The sequence below is a fragment of the Mesoplodon bidens genome, assembly GCF_964165515.1.
Source record: "Mesoplodon bidens genome assembly, chromosome: 15".
In the NCBI taxonomy this organism is placed as follows: Eukaryota; Metazoa; Chordata; class Mammalia; order Artiodactyla; family Ziphiidae; genus Mesoplodon; species Mesoplodon bidens.
The window spans coordinates 16,833,728-16,859,428 of record NC_138171.1 but is presented as its reverse complement, the minus strand read 5'-3'; the positions used below and the strand labels follow the sequence as shown (position 1 = coordinate 16,859,428).

The window sequence follows — 25,701 nt, the reverse complement described above, 5'->3', positions numbered from 1 at the left end:
ACCGGGCGAGACCGCGTCGCGGGAGAAAGTCTGCGGGAGCTCCGCAGCCCAGCAGCCGGGATCCAACCTAACCCCAAGCCCGCGCCCTATAGTGACGTCAGGCGGTGCGACTCCCGCGATGCCTCGCGCGGAGCCTGAGCAGGAGCGCGCGCTTGCAAGTGGATCCGCTCTGGGCGGAGGCGCGGGCTCCGCGGTCAGAGGGCCTGGGATCTTCGGCCTTTATTCACTAGTTGGACCCCTCGAAACAGGTCACGTCTCTTGTCCCTGGTCACTGTGGGCGGCGAGAGACTGCCAGGTGGACTCCAAGGCCTGATTTTCCCTCTCCATCTTCACAGAGGTGGGTGATGTTACCTTCAAGTGCGGCCTCGGGGCCTGGCCGGGCTGGGCCGTGCAGGTGGTTTCCACTCGCCTCTGGACTAGACCTTGGTGTCCGTCGCTCGTTCCCTCCCTGAATTTGTGCCTTAACTCCTTAATCCGCGACTCCTTCCAGCTTGATTGCTGAACTGCAAGTGGCCATGTTACAAAAGGAAGAACTAAATGTTTGTGAAAGCTGATGCCCCAGAAGGCCCAGGATAAGAAGTCAGAGGTGTGGGCTGGACGTGGTGTGTGTATTAAAGCAGTCCAGGATCCTGGCTCTTCTCTTGGAGTCTCATCCCCCTCATCAGGAATGCAAGAGATTTGCATTAGTTCCCCGATTGACCAGGGATGGAACCCGTGCCCGGTGAAGTGGAAGTGCGGAGTCCTAACCACTGGACCGTCAGGAAATTCCCAGGAGGTTTCTAAGAGACCAAACTCTCACTCTTTGCGATTGCATAAATGAGGACACAGCTGGGGCAGGCATGAGTCTGGACAAGCCCACGCAGGGTTGATTGCCCTGTTCTGTGGTCAATGACCCCACACTTCTCCCAGTGATTGAAGAGGGACCCCTAGAGTCAGGCAAATGGAACATATCCATCACTCCCCCAAAACTTCTTCGTGTCCCTTTGTCATCCCTTCTCTACAACCACTGTCACTTTAGATTGGTTCTGTCACTGTTGATTGGTTTGCAATTTCTGGAGTCGTGTTTAAATGGAATCACACAGTGTGTACTCTTTGTCTTCTTTCAGCATAATTATTTTGAGATTCACATTGTATAAGTAATTCCTTTTTATTGTCAGAGTGGATATATTTGTTTTATACCTATAATTTGTTTATCCACTTACCTGTTGATGGACATTTGGGGTGTTTCCAGTTAGGGGCTATTACAAATAAAAGTATGTAAAAGGCTCTGTGTGAACATGTGCATTCATTTTTCTTGGCTCCATATGGCTGGGTCATATGGTAGGTGTATATGTTTTTAAGAAACTGCTAAGCTGTTTCCAAAGTGGTTGTACAGTTTTACATTCCACCAGCAGTATTTGAGAAGTCTGATTACTCCCCATTTTCAACATTTGACGTGATTAGTCTTTTTAGTCAGCGATTGTAATAGGTGTGTAAATCTCATTGTGGTTTTAAATTTGCATTTCCCAAATGAAATAGTATTGAGCATCTTTTCGTGTGCTTTGCCACCGGATATATTTTGAAGGTAGAGTTTGAGGGTAGTAGAGCCAATAGGATTTGCAGATGGGTCAGATTAAATGATGGGAGAGAAGAATCAAAAATGACTTCAACTCAACTCTACTCAGTGCTCTGTGGTGACCTAAATGGGAAGGAAATCTAAAAAGAGTGGATATATGCATAACTAATTCACTTTGCTGTACAGCAGAAACTATACTCCAATAAAATTTTTTTTAAAAATCAAAAAAAAAAAGTGACTTCAACTCTGGGCAGTCTGAGTACTTCCTAATATTTCTCTCCTTGATAGGCACTGACTTTTCCCTCTGGCCACCTTGCAAATTCCTAAATCACCCAGCTTTGAAGAGCCTTCAGTGACCCCTTTGGTTGATACCCACAGCCCCTGCTTTTATCTTCACCCTGATAGATCTAATTTTCTGTTTACTCACTGTCTTTCCTATCAGCTGGTGAGGTTCTAGAGAGTATGGATGTTGGATTGTCTCCTGATGACTAGCTCCTGGTGCAGCCCAGCCTCAATCATTTCGACATATTTTCACAAACTGTACTCTCAATTTACATTTCAAAGTATGGGTGCTTTGCTTCAAGCCACCAGCCCACTAGCTGTGTGATCATGGCAACTTAACACCTGTGTACCTCAGTTTCCTTATCTTTAGAATGGGGAGCTTATTGATTGATACCTGCCTCACATAGTGATGAGCATTAAATGGAAAATGAAGGCAAAACTCTTGGTATTGTGCCTGGCCCATGGTGTCTTCCGCAGTAAAATCCAGCTATTATTTTCTGACCTGAATATTTTGCAGGTCCTTTGCTGGAACTCAAATATAGGTGCTTTGCAAATAGTTATTCATAAAATCTCAATCTTTTGAGAAGTGGGCGAGGAAATTTCTCTGTTGAGGTCTGATTTCTTGAATCAGTTAATTGAATTGCTTCCCTGCATTGGGATCCACCCTGTTGTTGAAAGTTTCCCATTTTCACTGCTAGTCCTGGACCTCTCATGCCTCCGGCCACTTACCTGCTGCCATGACTCTGTCCTCTACACTGATGCCCTTGGGGATGAAGCAGACGTTATCTTTTTTTTAAAACGTTTTTCTTTTTTTCCAGCCGCACGGTGTGTCTCATAGGATCTCAGTTCCCTTCAGGGATTGAACCTGAGCCCTCGGCATTGAGAGTGCAGAGTCTTAACCACTGGACCGCCAGGGAATTCCTTGGGCAGAAGTATCTGAAAAACATTCCTTTGTTTCAAAATCTCTTTTGATGGTCCTTATAAGGCACAGTCGAAACTCTAGCATTCCAAGTTCCCCCAGTTCTGTGCCTTCCTAACAACTCTCCAGCCCAAATGTTATCTTTAACATTTCATTCATTCAATTAAAAATGTGTAAAACCCCTTCTGTGAGTACCTGCCTGGAGCCAAACATTATGGTCAACATCTGAAGCTGAAATGTGAATGTGGGGCTGTCTGCTCTTGAGTGAGCAGTAAAATTATGGGCAGAGGAAGTAGGTGGTGGGAGGACAAGGGTGAAAAGGGAGGTGCTCAGTAAGTGGAGGGGAAGACGCCAGGCAGAGGGACATGTGATCCTACTTATCATTTATTTGTCATCAATCCGTGTTTGTTTTGTGTCCAGGCTGATGCTGCCTTCCCAAGACGGGGGCAGGCCCTGGGTCTGGAACCTGGGGTGGGGCAAACTGTGGAATGACCAAATGACTGAAGCCTCCCTGTCCAAGGTGGGCATGTGCAGGAAAAGGTTCCTGGTAGAGTGCAGTCTGTATGTTATCAGTCCTGAGCCCAGGGACCACTCCTGGCTGCACCCAGGACACTTGGAGTCTTCTCTCCAGGGGTATCTGTTGGCATGATGTTAACTGGAGAAGACACACTTGTGCAGATAACCAGATTCCATCTGGTGCCAGGGTGACGTCCCTGCTCTCTGACTCGCAGCAGACTCCAGGCTTCTTAGACTCTGATATGGACAAAGAACATCACCTGCCACTTCAGTAAACAAAGGATGTTGTGGCCATCAAGCCAGCAGCCACTGCAGCCACCCCTGATGGTGCGCCCTGAGAGGATTCAGGCTGGAGAAAAATAGGATACTGGCCCTAGATAGTTAAGGTGTGTATCAAACAAGTAATTTCAATAAGCTCAGACTTCTGCATCTTTCCACACATAGAAGAGTGCTAAATTCATTAACTTAAGATGTCTGGTTTTCTTTTAATTAGCAGTAATCTTTTGATTTCCAACTACTTGGGGTTTTTTTGTTTCGTTATTGCAAAAACTACTATATATCCTGGCTCCACCCTTACCTCTTCGGAACAGTCCCTCAGCTATCTGAGATGCTATATCCCAGGCTTAAGTCCTCAGTAGTACTGCTGAAGAAAACAAAATTCTCAACTTCTAGGTTGTGCATTCTTTTTCAGTCGGTAAGTGTATTGGTCAACTGGCTAGCAACTGGAGACAGCTGCTCCCTGTCTCTTGCCTTGGGCAAATACCTTGCCTGAGCTAGCATGTCCTGTCTCTCTCCTGAAATGGGACTAATAATCCATGTGAGAATGTGTGCTGTGTGCAAAGCAACTTCCTAGACCTCAAAGGACAAGCATGAGAGCAGCTGAAGAGTTATAATAATAACAACAAAAAGTAATATAGGGCTTATTATGTACCAGAGATTGTTCTCAGTGGTTTACATATATAAGTTTATTTAATCCTAAAACCACCCCACAAAGTAGGTACCAGTGTAGTGATTAATAGCATATACTATGGAACTAGACAACCCAGGCTTAAATCCCTTCTTTGCCATTTACTAACAGTGTGACCTGGGGGGAGGCCTGTGTCTCAGTGTCCCCATCTGCCCAAAGAAGAGAATACTAATACTACCTCATAGGGTTGCTATGAGGATTAAATGAATTAAAATGTATAAAGCGTACAGAACAGTGGCTGGCACATAGTAAAAGCTATCTAAGTCTTTGATAAATCTCATTTTTATAGATGAGAAAACTGAGGCACAGAGAAGTTATTTGCCTATGATCACATAACTAGTAAATGATGGAGCTGGGAATCAAACCCTAGGAAGTCTGGCTTCAGAGCCTACACTCTTAAATATTATGCCCTAGCAATGAAAAGGGGATGTCCACATGAATTACTTTATGAGGGAAGTGGGTGGGGGCAGCCCTGAATTAATTGATGTGGAAGCTTCTAGCAAGTATAATAAGATGTCAGTGTTCCTTCTGTTGTGGTAAGTGAAGTTTGCAGCAGTGGGCTGGACTGTCCCCAGGTGGCCAGAAGTTTCTGGAAGTGGGGTCCGAGGCATAAGTAGGGGCTAAGAGGTTGAGGTTTAAGCCCATCTCCCCAGGCTCCTGTCTCATAATTCAGTTACCCCTCTTTCATCACCCTGTCTTGGATGTGGGGTGACACTCAGGAGGTACTTGGTAAATGGCAACTTAAAATGGAAAATCCTTGCTAAGCCTCTAGGAGTTTAAGCATGTAGTAAACTGAATTCAGTGCAACAGTTGAATTCTGGGCCCTGGGGATACTGCTGTGAATTGAGGGGCCACTTGGACCTTAGCAAGCCCATAGTTCAAATGGGGAGACGCACAAGTCAACAAGCAGGTTGTGGGCCAGGGACTCTAAGGATAAACAGGAACTAGTCGGGTGGGAGGGGTAGGAAGTGTACTGGGCCCGAGTAAAGGCCAGGACGCTAGCGAGTTTTCTTTGGCTGGGGGCGGGGGGGGGGTTGGGGGGTGGGGCGGTGATCTGGCAGAATCCTATAAATACCTGATTACAGAGTATTTTACCCTGAGGGAAAGGACCTAGATTTTAAGTTCTGAAGAGTCAAGATCACTTTTGCATTCTAGGAGGCTCGCTTTTGGCCGCCAGCAGTCAAGCTGAGGAGCTGGAGCCATTGAATTCGAGGCTGGAAAGGAAGCAGGGAGATGGTTTCAAGGCACAGACCCGGTCTAGGTGGGGGTCAGGGGGCCGCTTTGGGGTGGGGCTGTAGGGACGCAGGAGCGGCTTGGACTAGAGCTGGCCCTGTTGCACAGGTGGTTTCCCCGGCCTGGCTCTCCCATCCTTGCGGCTCACTCCCTTTCCTCAGTCTTTCCTCCAGGGCCGCCCCGATCACTCTTGGCTCCAGCCAGGCCTCAGTCACCTGGCTGCCGGTTCTGAGCCACACCCACGCCCTCTCCCTGCCCTGGGGCTTCAGGGCTCTGCGCAGGTGCGGTGTTCTTCGGCTCTCCGGCCCCGCCCCCCAAGCACGCCCCGCCCGCTGGCCCCGCCCCGCGCACGCCAGCCCGCCCGCGCGCCAGGCCCGGGCGGCGCCGACGCGCTTGGCGGGAGATAGAAAAGTGCTTCTGTGCGCGCCGGCGGCTCTCACAGCCCCTGCGAGCAGCGGCGGGACCTACGGCCACGCTGACGCTTCGCAGCGCAGCCCCGGGGCCCGGAGCGGCCGAAGCAGCCCGCACCCTGACCCCGGCCCGGCTCCCGCTCCGGGCTCAGCCGGCGGGCGGGCGAGCGCGGCGCGGCCCGGGCCGGGGGGATGTCTCGGCGGACACGCGGGTGAGAGGAGCCGGGAAGCTAAGGGCCCCTCCCCCCTCCCCGACCTCTCCCCAACCTCGACCTCTGCCCCCACCCTCGCTGTGGCCCTTCTGAGCCGGGCGGGGGTGGGGTCCTCAGGAAACGCAGTGTCCTGTGTCGCCCGACGCGGGGAGACGCGGGGGGTGCGCGCGAAGCCGGGGTCTCTCGGGGGCCCCTCGCTCGGCTCTCTGGGCCCCGGAGCTGGGGCGGGCGGGTCTTCTGGGACACGGGCCAAGCCCTGCATGATGTCATTTTGTCTCCCGCCTAATTGCGGGGTGGGGGTGGGACGGCGGTGTCAGCTGGAAGGGGCTTTACCGGGGAGGGAGGCGACCCCTGGAGAAGGAAAGTGATTTTCCAAGTGACGGCGAGCGGGCGGCCAAAGCCGGGGAGACTCTTGTCGTTCAAGCCTTTTGGGGTTCAGATTTGCCGGTGAGCATTTCTTAACATTCGGGGAAACACAGAACCCCAAGCTCCCTCCCCCGACCTAGGAAGGATGCAGGGGCGGGGGGGGTGACTTTTTGGTCCCCCACCACCTGGGTTGCGGACCCCAGCTCGTTTTCGTTTCGGAGACCTGTCTTCCTGTTCCACATGAGGGGTTTGGGGCAGCTGAGGTTGAAGGCGAGGGGAAGAGAGACTGATGTGTATCGAGACTGCTCTGTGCCAGCAGCCCCTGGGGTGGAGGCAGGAACTGCGGTCTCCATCTTACTTAACTCGCCAGAGAATGAGTAGCAGAGTCAAGCCAGGAACCAGGTCTGTGGGCTCCAGGTCCGTGTCTTAGACCCGTGCACCCGGTGCCTGAGCTCTGGGCTTTTCAACCAGCCTGGGAGTCACGGAGAACAATGGGATTCTGCCCTGTTCCCTCCCTGGATTCATGCAGCCCAGATAACTTCAAACCCCACTTCAGATGGTGGTTGCCTTCTCAGGCCCAGCATATAGACCTGAGAAGCCATCGTTGCTGGCTTTCCCTAGAATTCCTTTCAGCAAGGAAGCATCTGATCCCTGGGCCGTGGTAAGGCTCAGGGTGTGTCTTCCTCAGGCGACAATTTCTCAGGGCAGCTCCAATTCCCAAGGGTTGTTCTGGGCAGGCACTTGTCAGGCCCTGAATTTCTGGTTCAGGAAGTGTTAACTCCAGGCAACAACCAAGGCCCCAGACAACCCCCAGGTCCTCTGCTACTTCTCCCCTGGGGCTCAGTGGAGGACCCCCCCCCCCAAGCTGAGGGATGAGTTCTGTACCCTGGAACAGCATTCAGTTTGATTCCTGGCCACTCGCTGTAACTCTCCTCGGCACCAGTGTTCCACTTCCTGCTCAGCTTCTGACTCACCCTATCTGGAGCAGGGCCCAGCACATGAAAGGGCATAGAAAGGGTGTGTTGGACCTCCATGTGGTTGCCACTACTGACTTCGCCTCTGCTTTTCCAGCTGGGATTACGAGATGAGGACTGGAAGGTGCCGGCTGGAGCCTGGCTTAGTGGAATTGGCAGGTGGCATAACCCCTGTGAGCCTCTATGTTCACATCTATTAAATGGGGATAATGAGAATGCACGTGAAGTAGACAGTCATCGTCGTGTTGGTGATAGAAGTATATTACCTCACAGAATTCTCCCAGCCGTCTGAGCTGCTCTCCCCATTAAATAGAGTATTTTCGAGCACCAGAGAGTGTTCACACAGAAACAGTCTCTTCCTCGAAGGAACATTTGCTGAGCTTCTCTCAGAAGCTGGGTGCTGGAGAACCAAAGGTAGTTTCTGTCAAAACGGAGTCTGGGGGCAGTTAATGTTAAAGCCAGCTTCCTTCTGTTATTAGCATCTTGTAGAGCTTTTTTTGCCTCCTACTTTGCGATAGTGGAGGACCCCATGAATAGGGTTGGGAATGACAAGACAAGGCTGAATTCCAGCTCCTCCTATGACTGGTGTATTGCTGGGTTTAGGAATCCATCTGTCCCTTTCCTAATTCTAAAAAGTTTACTTATATTAGCATTTCTTATCGACTAACAGGCAGCAGTTCTGCATGTTTATTCATTCCTATATCCAGCCATTCCCAGAGCAAACATTTCTTAAGGCATTTTGTTGCTACCCCCCAAAGGCCCTACAGATATGAGGTGGAGCGGACCTCTGTCCAGGTTGTCAAGGAGACAGGCAGTTGCAGCCTAAGTGCTTATGTTATGAGAGGGGAGGATTTCCAATGTGCTCTGGGGAGTGTGCGTGTGATTAGGAAGATGCTGAGAAGGGGAAAGGAGCGTGGCCACAGAAGGAAGTCCTCTTCCTCTTTTGGAGAGGCCTGTGCTTGCCTTGCTTGTTTGGAGACGTGTAGGCTTTTTTCCCACTTAAAAATGCCTGACTTCGGAATGTCCCTGACAGAGGTGACTTAGTGGAGTTGGGAGGGTGCTCTTGTGAGCCCTGGACATGCCTGGGGGTGGATAGCATGATCTCCATTTTTGTAACTATTAAACCTGATAAATAGGAAGATTTTGGAGTAACTTGGAAAATTACCTGTTAGAAAATAAAAGCATCCAGAATTCAAAGCTGCTTGTACTCTGATTTTTCGCTCCATAAACTAGACCTATGTGTAGGCAAGGATTGAGAAGGGGTATGCAAAAATGGGCATAGTTACTGAGATAATGTATTTTAAACGGTTTTCTCAAACAATATTTCTTAAAATCCTGGTGCTTGATGATTACATACATCATCAGCTTTTTTTTTGGCTGTGTTGGGTCTTTGTTGCTGCATATGGCTTTCTCTAATTGCAACGAGCAGGGGCTCCTCTTGGTTGTGTTGTGCGGCCTTCTCATTGTGGTGGCTTCTCTTGTTGCGGAGCATGGGCTCTAGGCACGCCGGCTTCAGTAGTTGTAGCACGCAGGCTCAGTAGTTGTGGCTCGTGGGCTCTAGAGCACAGGCTCAGTAGTTGTGGCGCGGGGGCTTAGTTGCTCTGCGGCATGTGGGATCTTCCCGGACCAGGGCTCACACCTGTGTCCTCTCCATTGGCAGGCGGATCCTCAGCCACTGCACCACCAGGGAAGCCCACATACATCATCAGCTTTAATCCTTAAAATACCCATGCAAGTTGAAAAAGTTTTGTTATTTAAAAGAAAATTTGAAATAGGTGTCTGGTGTTGAATATAATATTCTTGGTGAAATCTTTTCTCTTTTATAAATTTATTTATTTATTTTTGGCTGTGATGGGTCTTCATTGCTGCACATGGGCTTTTTCTACTTGCGGCAAGTGGCGGATACTCTTTGTTGCTGTGCGCGGGCTTCTCCTTGCGGTGGCTTCTCTTGTTGTGGAGCTCCGGCTCTAGGCGCACAGCCTTAAACATTTGTGGCGTGCAGGCTCAGTAGTTGTGGCTTGTCAGCTCTAGAGCGCAGGCTCCAGTAGTTGTGGCACATGGGCTTAGTTGCTCCATGGCATGTGGGATCTTCCTGGACCAGGGCTCGAACCCGTGTCCCCTGCATTGGCCGGTGGATTCTTATCCACTGCACCACCAGGGAAGTCCTTGGTGAAATCTTAACTTCCTTTTTCTTGTAGCTTTTGAAATCATTAGAGTGTTAACTGAAAATGAAAGAGTAAAGAGGACTTCCCTGGTGGTGCAGTGGTAAAGAATCTGCCTGCCAACGCAGGGGACACGGGTTCGAGCCCTGGTCCACGAAGATCCCACATGCCGCGGAGCAACTAAGCCGGTGCGCCACAACTACTGGAGCCTGGGCTCTAGAGCCCGCAAGCCACAACTACTGAGCCTGTGCGCCTAGAGCCCACGCTCTGCAACAAAGACAAGTCACCTCAATGAGAAAGCCTGTGCACCATAACGAAAAGTAGCCCCTGTTCACCGCAACTAGATGAAGCCTGCGCGCAGCAACAAAGACCCAATGCAGACAAAAATAAATAAATAAATAAATAATTTTGGAAAAAGAGAGAGTAAAGAAAAAAGTAGCCCATAATCCCATTTCATTAAAAAGTTTTTAAAAAGAGGAGAGTGGAAGTACCTACATTTTAACTACAGTAAAAGCCTGCGTCCCCAAAACCTTTCCCTAGAGGTCATGGCCACAGTCCACAGTGTCCGTCCATCATGTAGCAGCAGGTAGAGAGACGCATGTCCTTGACCTTTGGCTTGCTTTCCCTGCAGTGAGGAGCTGGATGAGCTGCACTACCAGGACACAGATTCAGATGTGCCGGAGCAGCGAGACAGCAAGTGCAAGGTCAAGTGGACCCACGAGGAGGTGAGTGACACCGAGAGGCAACTGCGGGGGTGGAGGTGATGGCAGCTGGGAGGCTGGACCAGGAACAGAGCCTGGGTTGTGTCTGCCTGATGCCCCGACCAGTATGATGAAGAGGAGGAGCTGATGAAAGAAGCAGATGGGGGAATTCCCTAGCGGTCCAGCTTTAGGACTCGGTGCTTCCAGTGCTGGGGGCCCAGGTTCAATCACTGGTCGGGGGAACTAAGATCCCACAAGCTGCGTGGTGCAGCCAAAAAACAAACAAAAAAAGAAGCAGATAGGCACTCTGGTTCTGCCTGATGATTCTTCTCAGAGCATTCCTGGGCACTCTCAGTATTGAGGACCCTTAGGGGGATGCACCTCCCAGACCTTGGGGCCAGCAATTGCTGTTGTGTCTCTTGAAGGCTGGTGTGTTCTGCATCGTGGACTTTAATTGTGCTTCTTGTCCTTTAACTGCTGGGAGGTTTAGCCAAATCTGCAAACCCCCTCTTTACTATCATTTTTAAAAAATGATTGTATTTTGTCTGCGATATCAAGCTCTGAATTGATTTTATTCTTTAATCAAGTTTATGAAGTATAATTTAGATACAGTTAAATGCACCTTTTTAAAGTGAGCAGTTCCAACAGTTTTGATAAGTCTCTATTACTCACATAAGCACCACCTTGACTGTCCCCGGAAGTTCCCTTTGTGGTCCATCGTTCCCGGCTCCAGGCAATCGCCCATCCATGTCTCTCTGTTTGATTGTTCTGCCTGTTCTCGAATGTCCTACACATGAAATCATACAGCCCTACTCTTTTCTATCTGGCTTCTTTTGTTCAGCATAATGTTGCATGATTCAGTAATTTGTTCATTTTTTTCTTCCTGAATAGTATTCCATTGTATGGATAGACCATAGTATGTTTCCCTTGTTGATGGGCATTTGGGCTATTTCTAGTTTTTGGCTATTGTGGATAGAGCGGCTGTGAAAATTCTTGCCTAAGTGTTTTTTGGTTTTTTTTGTTGTTTTTTTGTTTTTTATTATTAGTTTCTGCTTTATAACAATGTGAATCAGTCATATATATACATCTGTTCCCACATCCCTTCCCTCTTGCATCTCCCTCCCTCCCACCCTCCCTATCCCACCCCTCCAGGCGGTCACAAAGCACCGATCTGATCTCCCTGTGCTATGCGGCTGCTTCCCACTAGCTATCTACCTTACGTTTGGTAGTGTATATATGCCCATGCCTCTCTCTCACTTTGTCACAGCTTACCCTTCCCCCTCCCCGTATCCTCAAGTCCATTCTCAAGTAGGTCTGTGTCTTTATTCCTGTTTTACCCCTAGGTTCTTCATGACATTTTTTTTTTCTTAAATTCCATATATATGTGTCAGCATACGGTATTTGTCTTTCTCTTTCTGACTTACTTCACTCTGTATGAGACTCTAGGTCTATCCACCTCATTACAAATAGCTCAGTTTCGTTTCTTTTTATGGCTGAGTAATATTCCATTGTATATATGTGCCACATCTTCTTTACTGCCTAAGTGTTTTTGAGGATTATGTTTTCATTCATCTAGAGAGGATACTTAGGTACGCTAATGGTGTATGTATGTTTAGTTTAGAAACTGTCAGGTTTTTTTCTGACTTGGTTGTACCAATTTAGACTCCTACTGGCCTTATCTTTTTATTCTACCTCTATTTTCCTGTATGTGTTTAGTTTTAAGTCTTTTTTTTTCCCCCCTTACTGTTTGAGTTGTGAAACACTCTTAAATCATAAAAGATGTTTCTTCAGAGGAGTGCTAAGCCAGCCTTTTCTGTTCATCCCACTGTGGACCAGGGACTATATTCCACTCTTGCAGGCTTAGAAGAACAAGCAAGATGGGGTCCCTACCCCAGAGCATCTCTCTGCCTGGACCATGCCCAGGCCCGTGGACATGCTATGGCCATCATGGTGCTGGCAAGACCGGTGTCTTTTTTTTTTTTTTTTTTTAATTTACTTTTGGCTGCGTTGGGTCTTCATTGCTGCACACGGGCTTTCTCTAGTTGCTGTGAGCGGGGCCTACTCTTTGTTGTGGTGCGCAGGCTTCTCACTGCAGTGGCTTCTTTTGTTGTGGAGCACAGGCTCTAGGCGCATGGGCTTCAGTAGTTGTGGCATGTGGGCTCAGTAGTTGTGGCTCGTGGACTGTAGAGCACAGGCTCAGTAGTTGTGGTGCACGGGCTTAGTTGCTCCACGGCATGTGGGATCCTCCCGGACCAGGGCTCAAACCCATGTCCTCTGCTTTGGCAGGCGGACTCCAAACCACTATCCACCAGGGAAGTCCCAAGACTAGTGTCTTTTGTGCTCACTCTGGTGTCTCTCCTGTCTTATACTAAGCCTCCTAGATGTAGGAGCCACCTGTAATTGTCGAAATGCCTTTTTTTTTTTTTTTTTTTTTTTTGCGGTACGCAGGCCTCCCACTGCTGTGACCTCTCCCGTTGCGGAGCACAGGCTCCGGACGCGCAGGCCCAGCAGCCATGGCCCACGGGCCCAGCCGCTCCGCGGCATGTGGGATCTTCCCGGACCGGGGCACGAACCCGTGTCCCCCGCATCGGCAGGCGGACTCTCAACCACTGCGCCACCAGGGAAGCCCCGAAATGCCTTTTTAAAAATTTCCTTCTCTTTCTCTCTCTCTCTCTTTTTTTTTTTTTTTTTTGGCCTAGAGGCTTGTGGGATCTTAGTTCCGTGACCAGGGATTATAATTCGCACCCTCAGCAGTGAAAGCTCAGAGTCCTAACCACTGGACCACCTGGGAATTCCCCAAAATGCTTTTAGAAGTTGAGTTTACTGTTGTCTGAGAAATTAAGAACAGTTTCATGGGGTAAGGATTTGGAAATTCAGCAGTCAGGTGTTCAAAATGGTGGGTAAGTCAATAGGAAACGGGTTATAGGTGGAGAAAAGCAAGAGGAGCCCCCGTTTGGCTGGAGCGAAGGGTCCTTAAAGAGGAAGCGTGGTTGATTAAGATGGAAAGATCGAATGGGGTCCAATCCCGGAAGGCCTTGGACTTCGGACTCAGAGATGTAGGCTTGTTCAGCTGGCAAGGTGAAGCCATTGAAGGTTTTTGAAGCAGATGCGGGACATGACCACAGCTGGGCTCCAGGGAGCTAGTCTGCTGTGTGTAGCGTGGGCAAGGGATTTGGGGGCAGCCTGAGGCTGAGGGAGTTGGAGAGGGTGCTGTGCCGGGCAGGTGGGAGAAGATGGCTGCAGAGGGACGAGGACAGTGCAGGCGGGAGTGGACGGGTGGAGGGACCCCATGGGGTCCGGCAGGAGCTGGAGACGAAAGTGTCCCCCCCAGTCGTCGGGGAGGATGGTGGTGCTGGAGATGGACACAGGGGACATGGGCAGAAGGCAGGGGTTGGCCTGGCCAGGTCGGGCAGGCAGCAGGGGAGGGCCGGGTGTCCGGGGCTGGCTCTGTGCGCGTGGGCTGGCTCAGCTACAGGATTTATGGGGACTTTGTCCAACCGATGCTGGGCTGTGGCCAAGCTGCAGTTGAGGGTCTGGATTTCTCTGGTGGCCTTTTTTTCTGTCCAGGAGAGAGAGAAAAAAAAAGAGAGAGAGGGAGAGAGAGAGAGTGTGTAAAAACACCTAACGTTAAATGTGTACAGTTCAGTACGTGAAGTATATTCTCACCGTGCAGCAGGTCTTTAGAACTTTGTCATCGTGCAAAACTGAATCATTAAACACTTAATTCCCACCCCCCACCTCCTAGCCCTTGGCAACCACCTTTGTCTACTTTCTGTTTCTATGATTTTGACTGCTTTAGATTCTTCACAAGAGTGGACTCATACACTGTCCTTTTGTGTCTGGCTTATTTCGCTTAGCATAATGTCTTCAAGGGTCATCCACGTTGTATCTTGTAACAGAATTTCCTTCTGTTTTAAGGCTGAATAATATTCTACTGTATGGATATACTACATTTTCTTCTTTTTCTTTTTTTTTTTTGATTGAACCCAGGCCCTGGGCAGTGAAAGCACGGAATTCTAACCACTGGACCGCCAGGGAATTTCCTACATTTCCTTTATATATATAAGATATTAAAAAATTGATTCGATGGAAGAATACTTTACATACAATCAATGACAACCATTAAAGTACAATTCAGCGAGTTTCAATGGACGTGCTACCATGAAACTCCCAGCACCGTCATTGTAGAGCGTTTCCATCACCCCAGGCATTTCTTGCTCCCTTTGCTGTCCATTTCTCCCTACCACCACCCCTGACCTCAGACACCACTGACTATCTTTTTGTCCCTATAGCTTAGTTTACATTTTCTAGAAGTTCTTAAGCACAGAATCATGCATTGTATCCTCTTTTTTTTTTTTTTTTGCGGTACGCGGGCCTTTCACTGCCACGGCCTCTCCCGCTGCGGAGCACAGGCTCCAGACGTGCAGGCTCAGCGGCCATGGCTCACGGGCCCAGCCGCTCCGTGGCATGTGGGATCTTCCCGGACCGGGGCACGAACCCGTGTCCCCTGCATCGGCAGGCGGACTCTCAACCACTGCGCCACCAGGGAAGCCCGCCATGTATACTCTTTATGTCTGGCTTCTTTCCCTCATCACAGTGGTGCTGTGATTTCGTGTTGTGGCGTAAATCAGTAGTTTATATTCAGGAGCACGTTTTAGCAGGTACTGGTTTCCTTCCCCTCTGAGTGCTCTTGATTCTGCCCACGTCCCCCATCTCCAGTGCTGGGTCACTGTCGTCTCTGGCCCAGGTGCCTGTAATGGCCTCCCCTCGTTCATTCTGCCCACCTGTAGCCCCTTTTCCTGCAGCTGCCAAAGTGAAGTTCATAACAAGCACATTGAACCGTGACCACCCACTGCTTCAGTGCATCAGTGGCTTTGCATGACGCAGAGGCCCGAATCAACCCTGCATGTGGTCTGGCCCCTGCCGGCCCCTCCAGAACCCCCTTGCATCCCTCTTGCTTGCTTCCTGCATTCTAGCCTCACTGGACTTCCCTGGAGCCTGTCCCTTGGATCCCCCCAAATAGGCCTCACCATCGACCTCTCCGTACCCCCCCAGCACCTTTCCTTTTGTTTGCAGGAGCCTTTGATTAACATCTGCTTTCCTCTAGACTTTAACTCCCGTAAGGTTGGGCAGCTCCGATGCTGCCCGCTGCCATGCCTGGCGTGCCTGGTGTGCAGTAGGTGGTCACTTCATGACTGAGTGGATGAGGGAGGCTGTTTCCTTTGGGGAGGGCTCCGTCAAGAGCAGCTGTTTTCTGCACACGTGTAGCTGAGCCCTCTGTCTTTCCGGCTTTGGCAGGATGAGCAGCTGAGGGCCCTGGTGAGGCAGTTTGGACAGCAAGACTGGAAGTTCCTGGCCAGCCACTTTCCCGTGAGTGCAGCCCCTCTGCGGCCCCCTCCCCCAGGACAGTGGGCCCGGGACAGACTTTCTGTCAAGGAGAAGAAAGGGGGGTTCCTTACCAAGTCCCCCCCAGCTCTCCCAACAAAACAACCTTCCAGGCTTCCTAGGCCCTTTCTTCCCAAACCGGAATCCAAGGCACCCTGGTGTAAGCGTCTCCACGCAGCAGCCTCCGTGTGCCTGGGGGTCTTGGGCTCCGTGATCATGAAATCAGATCAGTGACATATTTGCATTTCTTCCTGCAAGTCAGGAGCGAGTTGGTGCTCGGTTTCTCAACCGTGAGACTGAAACTGAGGGGAAACAATACTTGAGCAGGCTCCATGGTGAGGCCTCTGCGGAGCTGACTGGTGCCACCATGTCCAGCATCTAGAGGCTCCTGGTGATGTGGGTCCCCCTCAGGTCCCCCATCCCCAGCACTGCAGGCGTCTGGCAGGGAGGGGATGTGGCAGGAGCTGCTGTCGGCTTATTTCCTGGCTCATCGGGCAGTTCAGGGACCAAGTCACCAGACCCTCCTCACCTCCCCCTCCTCCATGTGGTCTGAAACCTTCAGGGAGATACTACCCTCCCAGAAGCAAGCAAGGATCCCTGATACAGCCTGCAGGCTGGGACAGGGCGGCCCCCTTGTGTTAGGGCAGCTGGCGGTGGCTTCCCACATGGTTCTGAGTTTGCCTGGTTCCATCCGGGCCCTCTGGTAGCACAGGGAAACCATGCGTGTTCCCGTGGGCAGGCAGTGTGTGGTGGTGCAGGGAACAAGACAGAACCCCGCTGAGGTGTCCCCTGAGACCTGTGTGTGTCCGGGGTCCAGGGCCACCATCCCAGGAGTTCTCACGGGTGCCTGTCCTCTTCCCAGAACCGCACTGACCAGCAGTGCCAGTACCGGTGGCTGAGGGTCTTGAATCCAGACCTCGTCAAGGGGCCATGGACCAAAGAGGAGGACCAGAAGGTAACGCCCAGGACAGTGCCTGCCACATGGCGGGCTTTCATCCACCCCCGGGAGTCAAGGGACTGAGGCTCCCCTGGGTGTTGGCTGGGCTGTCCAGCTGGACCTTGGGTGTGTGACATCCCACTGGTCGGTGCTGGGGTGGGAAAAGGGCCGGTCCCGCTGGCCTCACAGCAGCTTTCCCCCAAGGTCATCGAGCTGGTCAAGAAGTACGGCACGAAGCAGTGGACGCTGATCGCCAAGCACCTGAAGGGCCGGCTGGGGAAGCAGTGCCGCGAGCGCTGGCACAATCACCTCAACCCCGAAGTGAAGAAGTCCTGCTGGACGGAGGAAGAGGACCGCATCATCTGCGAGGCCCACAAGGTGCTGGGCAACCGCTGGGCCGAGATCGCCAAGATGCTGCCGGGGAGGTGAGCCGCCTGCCGGGGCCTTTGCGGGGATGTTCCAAGGCCCAGTCCGATTTCTCTGGAGTTGCTCACTTTTCCCAGAAGTGAACGAGTCCTTCAGATTCTTGCCGGGCTGGGAGGGGATAGGGGAGGGGGGGGAGGGGGGCCCCAGCTGCAGGGAGTCTGGAACAGGGAAGGGAGGGGGGCCTGGGGGCCTCCCGTTCACTGTGCAGACTCTCATCTGGTCCCGCTTTCGGCTCTGTGCCATCCCTGCCCTCTGCTGTGGCCGGGGTGGCCTGGTTATTCTTTTAGAGAATAAACCTCTTTCCTCCTGCCTGTGAGGTCAGGGCCAGGATCTGGACGTTTGAACCACTGCCCGTTTTCACCCTACTCTTCACGCTGGGCCTGGCCCCTCCAAGCCCTGGGCCTCTTGGTGTTCTGCAGGGAGCATTAGGACGACTTGGCTCCATTCTTGCTAGAATCCTCCTCCAGGGTCAACTCCCAGTCTCCTAAGTTGCTCACTGCTCCCCTAACTGCTTTCCATCTTCTGGAAAAAAATCACTTACTCACCACTGTCTTCTACCCTGCTCTTTTCGTTTGTGTGCATTTTTTTTTTTTTTTTTTTTTTTTTTTTGGCCGTATGTGGGCCTCTCACTGTTGTGGCCTCTCCTGTCGCAGAGCACAGGCTCCAGATGCGCAGGCTCAGTGGCCATGGCTCACGGGCCCAGCCGCTGCGCGGAATGTGAGATCTTCCCGGACCGGGGCACGAACCTGTGTCCCCTGCATCGGCAGGCGGACTCTCAACCACTGTGCCACCAGGGAAGCCCGTCTGTGTGCCTTTTTACCTTATTTTGTTTCCTTTCTTTGCCATGGCATTGCGGTCCTGGGAAGGAGAGGAAATAAAATGCCCGATGGTCTCTTTCCCCTGGAGTCTGGAATCATCTGTTTCCAAAACTCAAACCCCGGAGTGTGTTTTCCTTTTGGCACTTCTTATAACACTTGGGTTGAGGACTCGAGCCTCTTCCCCGTGTGGCCAGCCTGGCCTGGCTGATGCCACCAGCCTCGCCTTGATCTCCCGTCACCCTTGCTCATCTGTGGGGACTTAGCTGCTCCGACCTCCTCTCTCCCTTAGACACGGGAGAGCTCTTTGCTGAGAACGAACGCCCTGTGCTCCTGGCAGCTTGGATGCCCTCTAACTTGTGCCCATCATGTAGCCAACACGCTCTCATCCTTTAGTTCTCAGTGGGGACGTTATTTCCTCGGGGAAGGTTTCTCTGTCCTTTCCAACTGTGGTCAGTCCCTGGCCACCTCCGCACCGTGCCCCGACCCCTGCCCAGTCAGCACTGTGTCCTGACAGCCTGCAGTGGGAATGAACAGAGATCTAGAGCCTCCTCTTAGACTGGTGGCTCCGTCAAGCTGCTATTCTCTGTTCACGGTTCGAGGGAAAAGTGCTCTGCTCGGAAACCCAAAGAAGGCAGCGCCTCTGTGTGTCTGCACTTCTGAACTGCTGTAGGTCTGTGGGCTCTGACGCTGCTGAGCCCCTTTGCTACTCACTGTGATGCTGCTGTGTGCTTCTGTAGTTTCGTACTTTGTGCTTCGTCCTGCTGTCTGCTCCTACTACTCTGTTACTCTGTCCTACGGTACCTGTCTGCTTCTCTCCCTCCACGCTTCCCTGACTCCTGTACCACTGTGCTACTTTCTGCTTCTGTAGTGTGGTGTACTACTCTGACTTATACCATATATGTTTCCTCTTTAATCTTCAGCAAGTGATGGCGAGTGAAGTAGTCTTTTGATTCTCCAGATAAAAAAGCCAAGGCTCAGAGTGGTCAGTAGTGGATCCTCTGTGCCCCCTTTGGCCATTTTCTGTCTGTGGGACGTGATCAGGGCTTGTGTTCCAGGTCACTGAGCCTCAGGACAGGGGCCAGCGGCCAGCAGCTTGCTTACGGTTTCTACAAATGCAGAGTGAGTGGGAAAGGGAATGAGAGTTCCCAGAATGTTTCAGTGTGAGGATTTTGCCCTGTAGGCTGAATAAGACCTTTGCTTATTTCTCAGAGGTGTGTGGAAATATTCCGTAAATTGTTACAGGGTGCAAGCATGTCAGACTTCATCTTAGAGCTAAGAGCCCTTAGAACTCCTCAGATTGAACCCTCATTTACAGAAGCGGGAGCTCAGCTCAGGGAGGCTAGTGACGCGCCTGGTGGCGCACGGGCCCCAGTGCTGGGGTCAAAGATCCCCGGTTGGCCCCTGTAGGACAGACAATGCTGTGAAGAATCACTGGAACTCCACTATCAAGAGGAAGGTGGACACGGGAGGCTTCCTGAGTGAGTCCAGAGACAGCAAGCCCATGTACTTGCTGCTGGAGGTGGAGGACAAGGACGGCTGCCAAAGTGCCCCTGCCTCAGAAGGCCAGGTGAGTGGGGCGGGGATGTCAGGCACCTCTGCCACTGGCCTTGGGTTAGTTGGTTTGTTTTCATGTGTATCCGATGCCGTCTCACCAACACCTATTCCTCCTTTTTCACCTGTTCCGTGGCTGTTCCTTAATCCTACAAGAGGTTCTCACTGTGGCCTCATCTCTCACGAGGCCCTTTCCCTGTGTCACCTGTGCCCATGCTTGGTGCTCATCTGTCCACAGATGCAGGATGCCAGAGCCGACACCAGGTGAAGAAGGGTCAGGTGGGGAGGTCCTCAGCCTCCTCCTGTCCTCAACAGCTTCCTTCCTACCCGTTGCTGTTTCCAGCCTTTTCATACTAAAAGCACATATGCAATTCTAAAAAAAAAATCAGATTTGTTGAGGTACAAGCACATACAGTAAAATTCACTGTGTTTCGTGTGCAGGTCTGAGTCATGACAGCTTTAAACAGTCCTGTGGCCACCACCATAGTCAACACACAACATCTCCATCACCCCCCATATTCTTTCAGCCCTTTTCCCATCCCTAGTCCCTGGCACCCTTCATCTGTTTTCTGTCTCTATAATTTTCTAGGAAGTCATATAAATGAAGTCATATGGTGTTACATTTACAATTGTTAACATCTCCCATCCTATACTCCAGAGCATACTTTTTTAAAAATTGAAGTATAGTTGATTTACAATATTATAGTAGTTTTGGGTGTTTATGGTTATTTTTGAACTATCTCATATGATTTATTCTCAAAAAACAAAGATTTGAAGCACATGTGTCAGAGTATGAAGATGGGACGTTGCTGGGTACATGGCAGGTGACACGCTTCCTCTACACTGTTTTCCAATCTTTTCTGTAATCGTGAACTATTGAATAGTTCTTTTTAATACTCCACCTTTCCTTTTCCTGCTGGCCAGATTATAACTGTTCACTGATCCAGTGCTTCTGCAACACCCTGCTGGAGCGTTATATCATGTTTTTGCCTCTTTCTGGATTTTTCAGCTTCAGAGACTATTCCTTGCTTCCCAGATATGAGAGCATCTATGCGGTAACAGTTGAAAAAGCTGTAAAGTGAAACGTAAAAGGACTTCTCCCTCCTGTCTGGATTCCCCATGGGTCCCCTAACCAGAGGAGTTCACTTCTCAGTTTCTTGTATACCTAAGTAATATGTTTTCCAGGCTTTTACTTCTGATTAAATAAAAAGCATCCGTGCCCCAGAGAGAAACAATGTGCGTCAGCAAACATGGAGAAGTCGTCTTTCAGGATAGGGCAGAGTGGACAGTAGGTCTCTGAAAATCCTCCTTGGCTGAAAGTCATTTCCTTGACTCTGTTTTCACCCCCGTGAAGGTTTGTGTCTGGGAGGCTGGCCCTGCTGGGTCTGGGGGAGCTCCAGACCTTGATCCTGAGCACACAGGTCAGGTTCCAGTGTGGGTTTCAGCCTCACCCACTCCTCTCCACTGTCATTTTAATGGTTCTATTGTGCTGGTAATTTATTTAATTAAGGTTACACCTGACTTTTTGTGGTTGTCCTTGTAGCTAAATCACTGCTTATGTGCTCAGTTGTCTCTTGGGAAATTCCTAGAGGTAGATAGATACATTCTTTAAAAACTATAAGGGACTGACTTCCCTGGTGGGCCAGTTGTTAAGACTCCCACTTCCAGTGCAGGGTGCTTGGGTTTGATTCCCTGATCAGGGCACTAAGATCCCGCGTGCCGTGTGGCATCACCCCCCGCCCCCAAAAAACAAAAACAAAATAGACGTTAATACATTTTGCTAGATTGCCTGCCAGAAAACGTTTGCCTGTTCTGTGTGTATGGGCCTACCTCACTAGTCAGTGCTTGCAATTATAAATGATAAGTACTGAACTTTATTAGAAATTGCCAGACTTTTTTCAAAGTGGCTGTTTTCTGAAGTGGGAATCACATGTTGGTAGCTTTTAAATAGTATTCATAGCATTCTTCCCCTCCAGTTATAGCAGTTATAAGCTTTTAATCCAATCTGCTCTTATCTCCTTTTCTTCCTTTGCTTATATCACAAACCGTTTCCATTCTGTTCACTTGACAGCAGTGGCAATAATAGCTACTAATTAGGTTGAAAGGTTTTCACACAGTTGTTGATCTGTGTACCCTCCCTGCTCAGTAAGCCTCAGTGTCCTCATTTTATAGGCAAGGAAACTGACCCTCATCACAAGCTTGCCCGAGCTGGGAAATGGCAAAGCTCTGTCTGCATCCAGAGCCCATGTTCTCCCCCCAGTAACACGGGACCCCGCTTCTCGCTCTCCACCAGGCCTGTGTTAATCACCTGTGCTGTTTTCAAGGCTCCTCGGGGGCTGTCAGGTCAACGAGTCAAGCTTGTTTCCGAGGTTCTGCCAAGAGAGCGATTGCCATAACGATCTACCTCTTTTTCTTTATTTCTTTTCTGTCACAAAATTAGTCTCCACTCCTTTTTCAAACTTTCATTTTGAAATAATATTAAGTATACAGAAAAGTTGCAAGAAGACTGCTCGCCTATATCCTTTACTGGGTTCATTAATTTTTAACATTTGTCAGATTTGCTTTATCTTTCTCTATGTACATTTATTTTTTTTAAAAGACCCTGTAGTTAGTTATTTACTTAATGGCTGTGGCATGCGGATCCAGGCCCCCTGCAGCGAAAGCGTGGAGTCTTAGCCATTGGACCACCAGGGAAGTTCCAATATGCATATTTTTTAACCTGAGTTATTTGAGAGTTGGTTCCATACATTGTGCCTTTTATTTCTTAATACTTGCGTGTGTGTTTCCTCAAAATAAGGACATTCACCTGTGTGACGACAGTACGCACTTGGAATTTAACATTGGTGCGGGACTTTTGACTAATCTACCATCTAGATTCTACTTTTTCCTGCCCATGATCCAGCCCAGGATTAGACACTGTTTCGTTGTCATATGTCTTTCGTCTAATTTTATCTGGAATAGTTCATCAGCCTTTCCTAGTCTTTCACGATACTGATGTTTTTGAAGCGTAAGGTAGGGCTAGTTACGTTACAGACTCTCTCTCAATCTGGGTTCACTTGAGTTTCCTTATTATTAGATTCGGGTTGTGCACTGTTAGCTGGAATACGGCATAGTTTATCTGTCATAATGAAAAATCCAAACCGCGTGCCCTGTGCCCACCAGGGAAGTCTTGTGACCAGCTGGCCCCCGGCCTTCCCTGCCCTGAAGGAAGAGGAGAGCAGTGAGGAGGAGGCCACGGCGGCTGCCCCCTCCCAGGAGCAGGAGCCTGTCCCCACAGAGCTGGACGGAGTGCGGACGCCAGAGCCCCTGGAGGACTTCCCCAAGCGTGAGGACCAGGAGGGCTCCTCGCCGGAAACCAGCCTGCCCTACAAGTGGGTGGTGGAGGCCGCAAACCTCCTCATCCCTGCCGTGGGCTCCAGCCTCTCTGAAGCCCTGGACTTGATCGAGTCGGTAATGTTGGTCACGGCACTTCACAGTGGGCCCCGAGCACCCCCAGCAGGGAGCGCTTTCTCTCTGTAGGCGTCCGTCCTTCCGTCCGTTCGTTGTCTCGCTGATGTGGCTCAGGTGGTGCCGAGTGCCCAGCCCAGCACCGGGGCCTGGTGATGCCAAGATAGTGGCTGTGCAGCGCCTGCCCTCGGGGAGCTCCTGCCTCACCTGTACAGCGCAGGGTGGGCTGGGAGGGCTCGCGGTGGAAGCCAGAGTCCTCAGGGCTGACGGGGGAGGGTGTTTGAAGCGGTAACACAGCCCGGGTGGGCATTGGTGTTTGTGGCAGCACAGGTGGTTGGGTGTCCCTGGAGAGGACCCTGGGAAGGGCCAGGGTTTGGGGCTGCAGTGGTGAGTGGGTCCTGATTACTCAGGTACAGCCACCCCTGGGGCCGCGCTGGCTGTGGATTGTGCCCCTTTGGGGAAGGCACCCCGGTGGGGGGTGTACTTCTTGGTGTGACCTCCCAGGTCCACCAGCCAGGCCTGTGGTGTGAAGTGGGTTTTAGGAGGTGGTGGGCAAGAGGCTGGCGACCAGGGGTAGAGGGGTTCAGTGGGCAGCACCCACACTCACCTTCCCACTTGGGCTTCCTCCTATTGGCTGAGAACATTGACGCTGTTTATTGAGCATTTGCTAAATACCAGGCTGTGGGCTTAACATATAGTCCACACGGTATCCTGTGAGGGGTGTCCTTTCTGTGTTTTGCAGATGAGACTGAGGCTCAGAGAGATCAAGTAAGTGTACCCAAAGGTCAAAGGTCACACAGCAAGTAAGGTGCCTAGGTCTTAACCATCATGCTGTGCTCCACTGTCCTGCCCAATGAGCGTTTGGATGGTGGGGTGGGTCTCAGGTGGGCTGTCTGCTCAGACCCTCTGGCTCTGGGTCTCACCTCTTGCCCCTAGTGGCTGGGACTGTGGTGTCCCCTTCACTACAAGGGATTTCAGAGTAGCGATGCGTGTGTCAGTCTGTTCAGCAAATAGCCCCGGGGCCACCGTGGGCTGTCCCTCCTTTGGGCTCTGAGGAAGGGTTGAGGTGAGAGTGGGCCCACTCTGCACTGCTGGTGCTTCACGGTGTTGCCTCCGTCCATCCTCAGACTGCTCTCTTGAGCACCCGCTGTATGCCAGGCCCGGTGCTGCTTTTGTAATGATAGTTTCTAACATTTGAGTGCCTGCCATGTGCCAGGCTTGTTACTTGCTACCTCTGTATATGCTCTTAGTTCTTTAACAGCCGGTGAAGTGGGTGGTGGACTCAGCTCAAGCTCAGAGAGGTTAGGAGGCTTGTCCAGTGTCACACAGCTGGTGAGTGCCGAGCTCGAGCTCTCCACGATGACCTTCGGCGACTGATGGGGAGTGATAGTAGCTGCAGAAACACTGCCGTCTGTCTCTCCGGGCAGTCCTTGTAGCATGTGCTCCGGTCTGTTAGATGCCATCCATTCCGGGGCCTCTCCGAGGTTGGGGTTGGCTGCTGGGAGGAATGCCTGGAGACAGCACAGCTCTGAGCCGGCCTCCCCCCTTAGCAATGAACTTGCCAGGCTTCTGTGAGCTCCAAGGACCAGAAGAAGTCACCACTAGGGTCTCGGTCCATTCAGGGCCAGACCTCCAGGGACCAGTGGAAACTTCTGTATCCAGAAGCCCTTGGGCTGGGTTGTAATTTACTGGGCAAAGGCAGAAAGACCTGGGCATGCCTCTTAGAATTGCTCTTGGAAACTTAGTGACTTCAGGCCGATCACACCCTCTCTGACCTGGCTTCCTCAGTATGAGAGGGGAAAGTAATGCTTCTCTAGCAGAGTGGCTGTGGGGTTGGAAACAGTGTAGGTGAAGCACCCAAGGAGGCGCTGTGATTGACAGGGTCATGGAGCCCAGTGGTGCTCTCTGGGTACGTGGCTGGCAAATCAACACCCTTCAACCTGCTCACGGCCTTGGGCCCAAAGCCTCACTTCCAGTAATCTGTTAAGGAAATAGCTACAAACGCAGGAGAAGATTTACATCCAAGATGTTCATAAAGATGCTATTTTTAATTTTTAAGAATTAGGGGGGAGGGCCTCCCTGGTGGCGCAGTGGTTGAGAGTCCGCCTGCCGATGCAGGGGATGCGGGTTCGTGCCCCGGTCCGGGAGGATCCCATATGCCGCGGAGCGGCTGGGCCCGTGGGCCATGGCTGCTGAGCCTGCGCGTCCGGAGCCTGTGCTCCACAACGGGAGAGGCCACAGCAGTGAGAGGCCCGCGTACCGCAAAAAAAAAAAAAAAAAAAAAAAAAAGAATTAGGGGGGAAAACCTAATGTCCTATAGAAAGGGGATAATCATGTAACATGTTCAAATGATGGTATATTTTACAGCCCTTAAAATTGTTAAAAGTTGACCTTTTTTCACTATAATAACAACTAATATTGATAGTAAATATTAAACTCATAGGTAATAGAATGAGGTGCAATCATTATTCCAGCTTCACCGAAACTTTAAATGGAAAAAACAAGTTAAATAGAAATGATTTGTACTAAAGTTAGAAACATTGAAAGTACTAAATATTTAGGGACACATGTAAGTGGTAATTGATAAACAAATGCATAAAGATGGTAAATACTAAATTCAGGCAGTGATTTCCTGCATGCAGGCAGAGGATGTGCCAGGTGGACCTGGAGTTTTAGTGATAAGGTTTTATTTCTTAGGCTTATTGATGGGTATGTGAATTTTCTTTGTATTTTTCTTTGTGCTTTTTGTATATCTTAAAAACGCATAGAACATTTTTGTAAATAACAGGAAGCAGCCATAGGCACGATATGACTTCAGTTATGTTTCCAAATACAAAGAC

General features: G+C 50.5%; 1 protein-coding gene across 2 annotated transcripts in view; it reads left to right on the top strand.

Annotated features, from left to right (window-relative positions):
* The first annotated feature begins 5,867 nt into the window (after positions 1-5,867).
* The window catches only part of MYBL2 (MYB proto-oncogene like 2), a 30,204-nt gene continuing 10,370 nt past the window's right edge, over positions 5,868-25,701 (top strand). The window contains exons 1-7 of one of the 2 annotated variants that reach the window (XM_081256254.1): positions 5,868-6,094; positions 10,228-10,321; positions 15,596-15,667; positions 16,545-16,637; positions 16,824-17,044; positions 19,271-19,430; positions 22,577-22,864. In XM_081256254.1, the coding sequence (XP_081112380.1) occupies positions 6,075-6,094; positions 10,228-10,321; positions 15,596-15,667; positions 16,545-16,637; positions 16,824-17,044; positions 19,271-19,430; positions 22,577-22,864 (948 nt within the window). In that variant the 5' untranslated portion in view covers positions 5,868-6,074. The remainder of the gene's footprint in view (positions 6,095-10,227; positions 10,322-15,595; positions 15,668-16,544; positions 16,638-16,823; positions 17,045-19,270; positions 19,431-22,576; positions 22,865-25,701) is intronic. The other variant, XM_081256255.1, reaches the window with a different exon arrangement.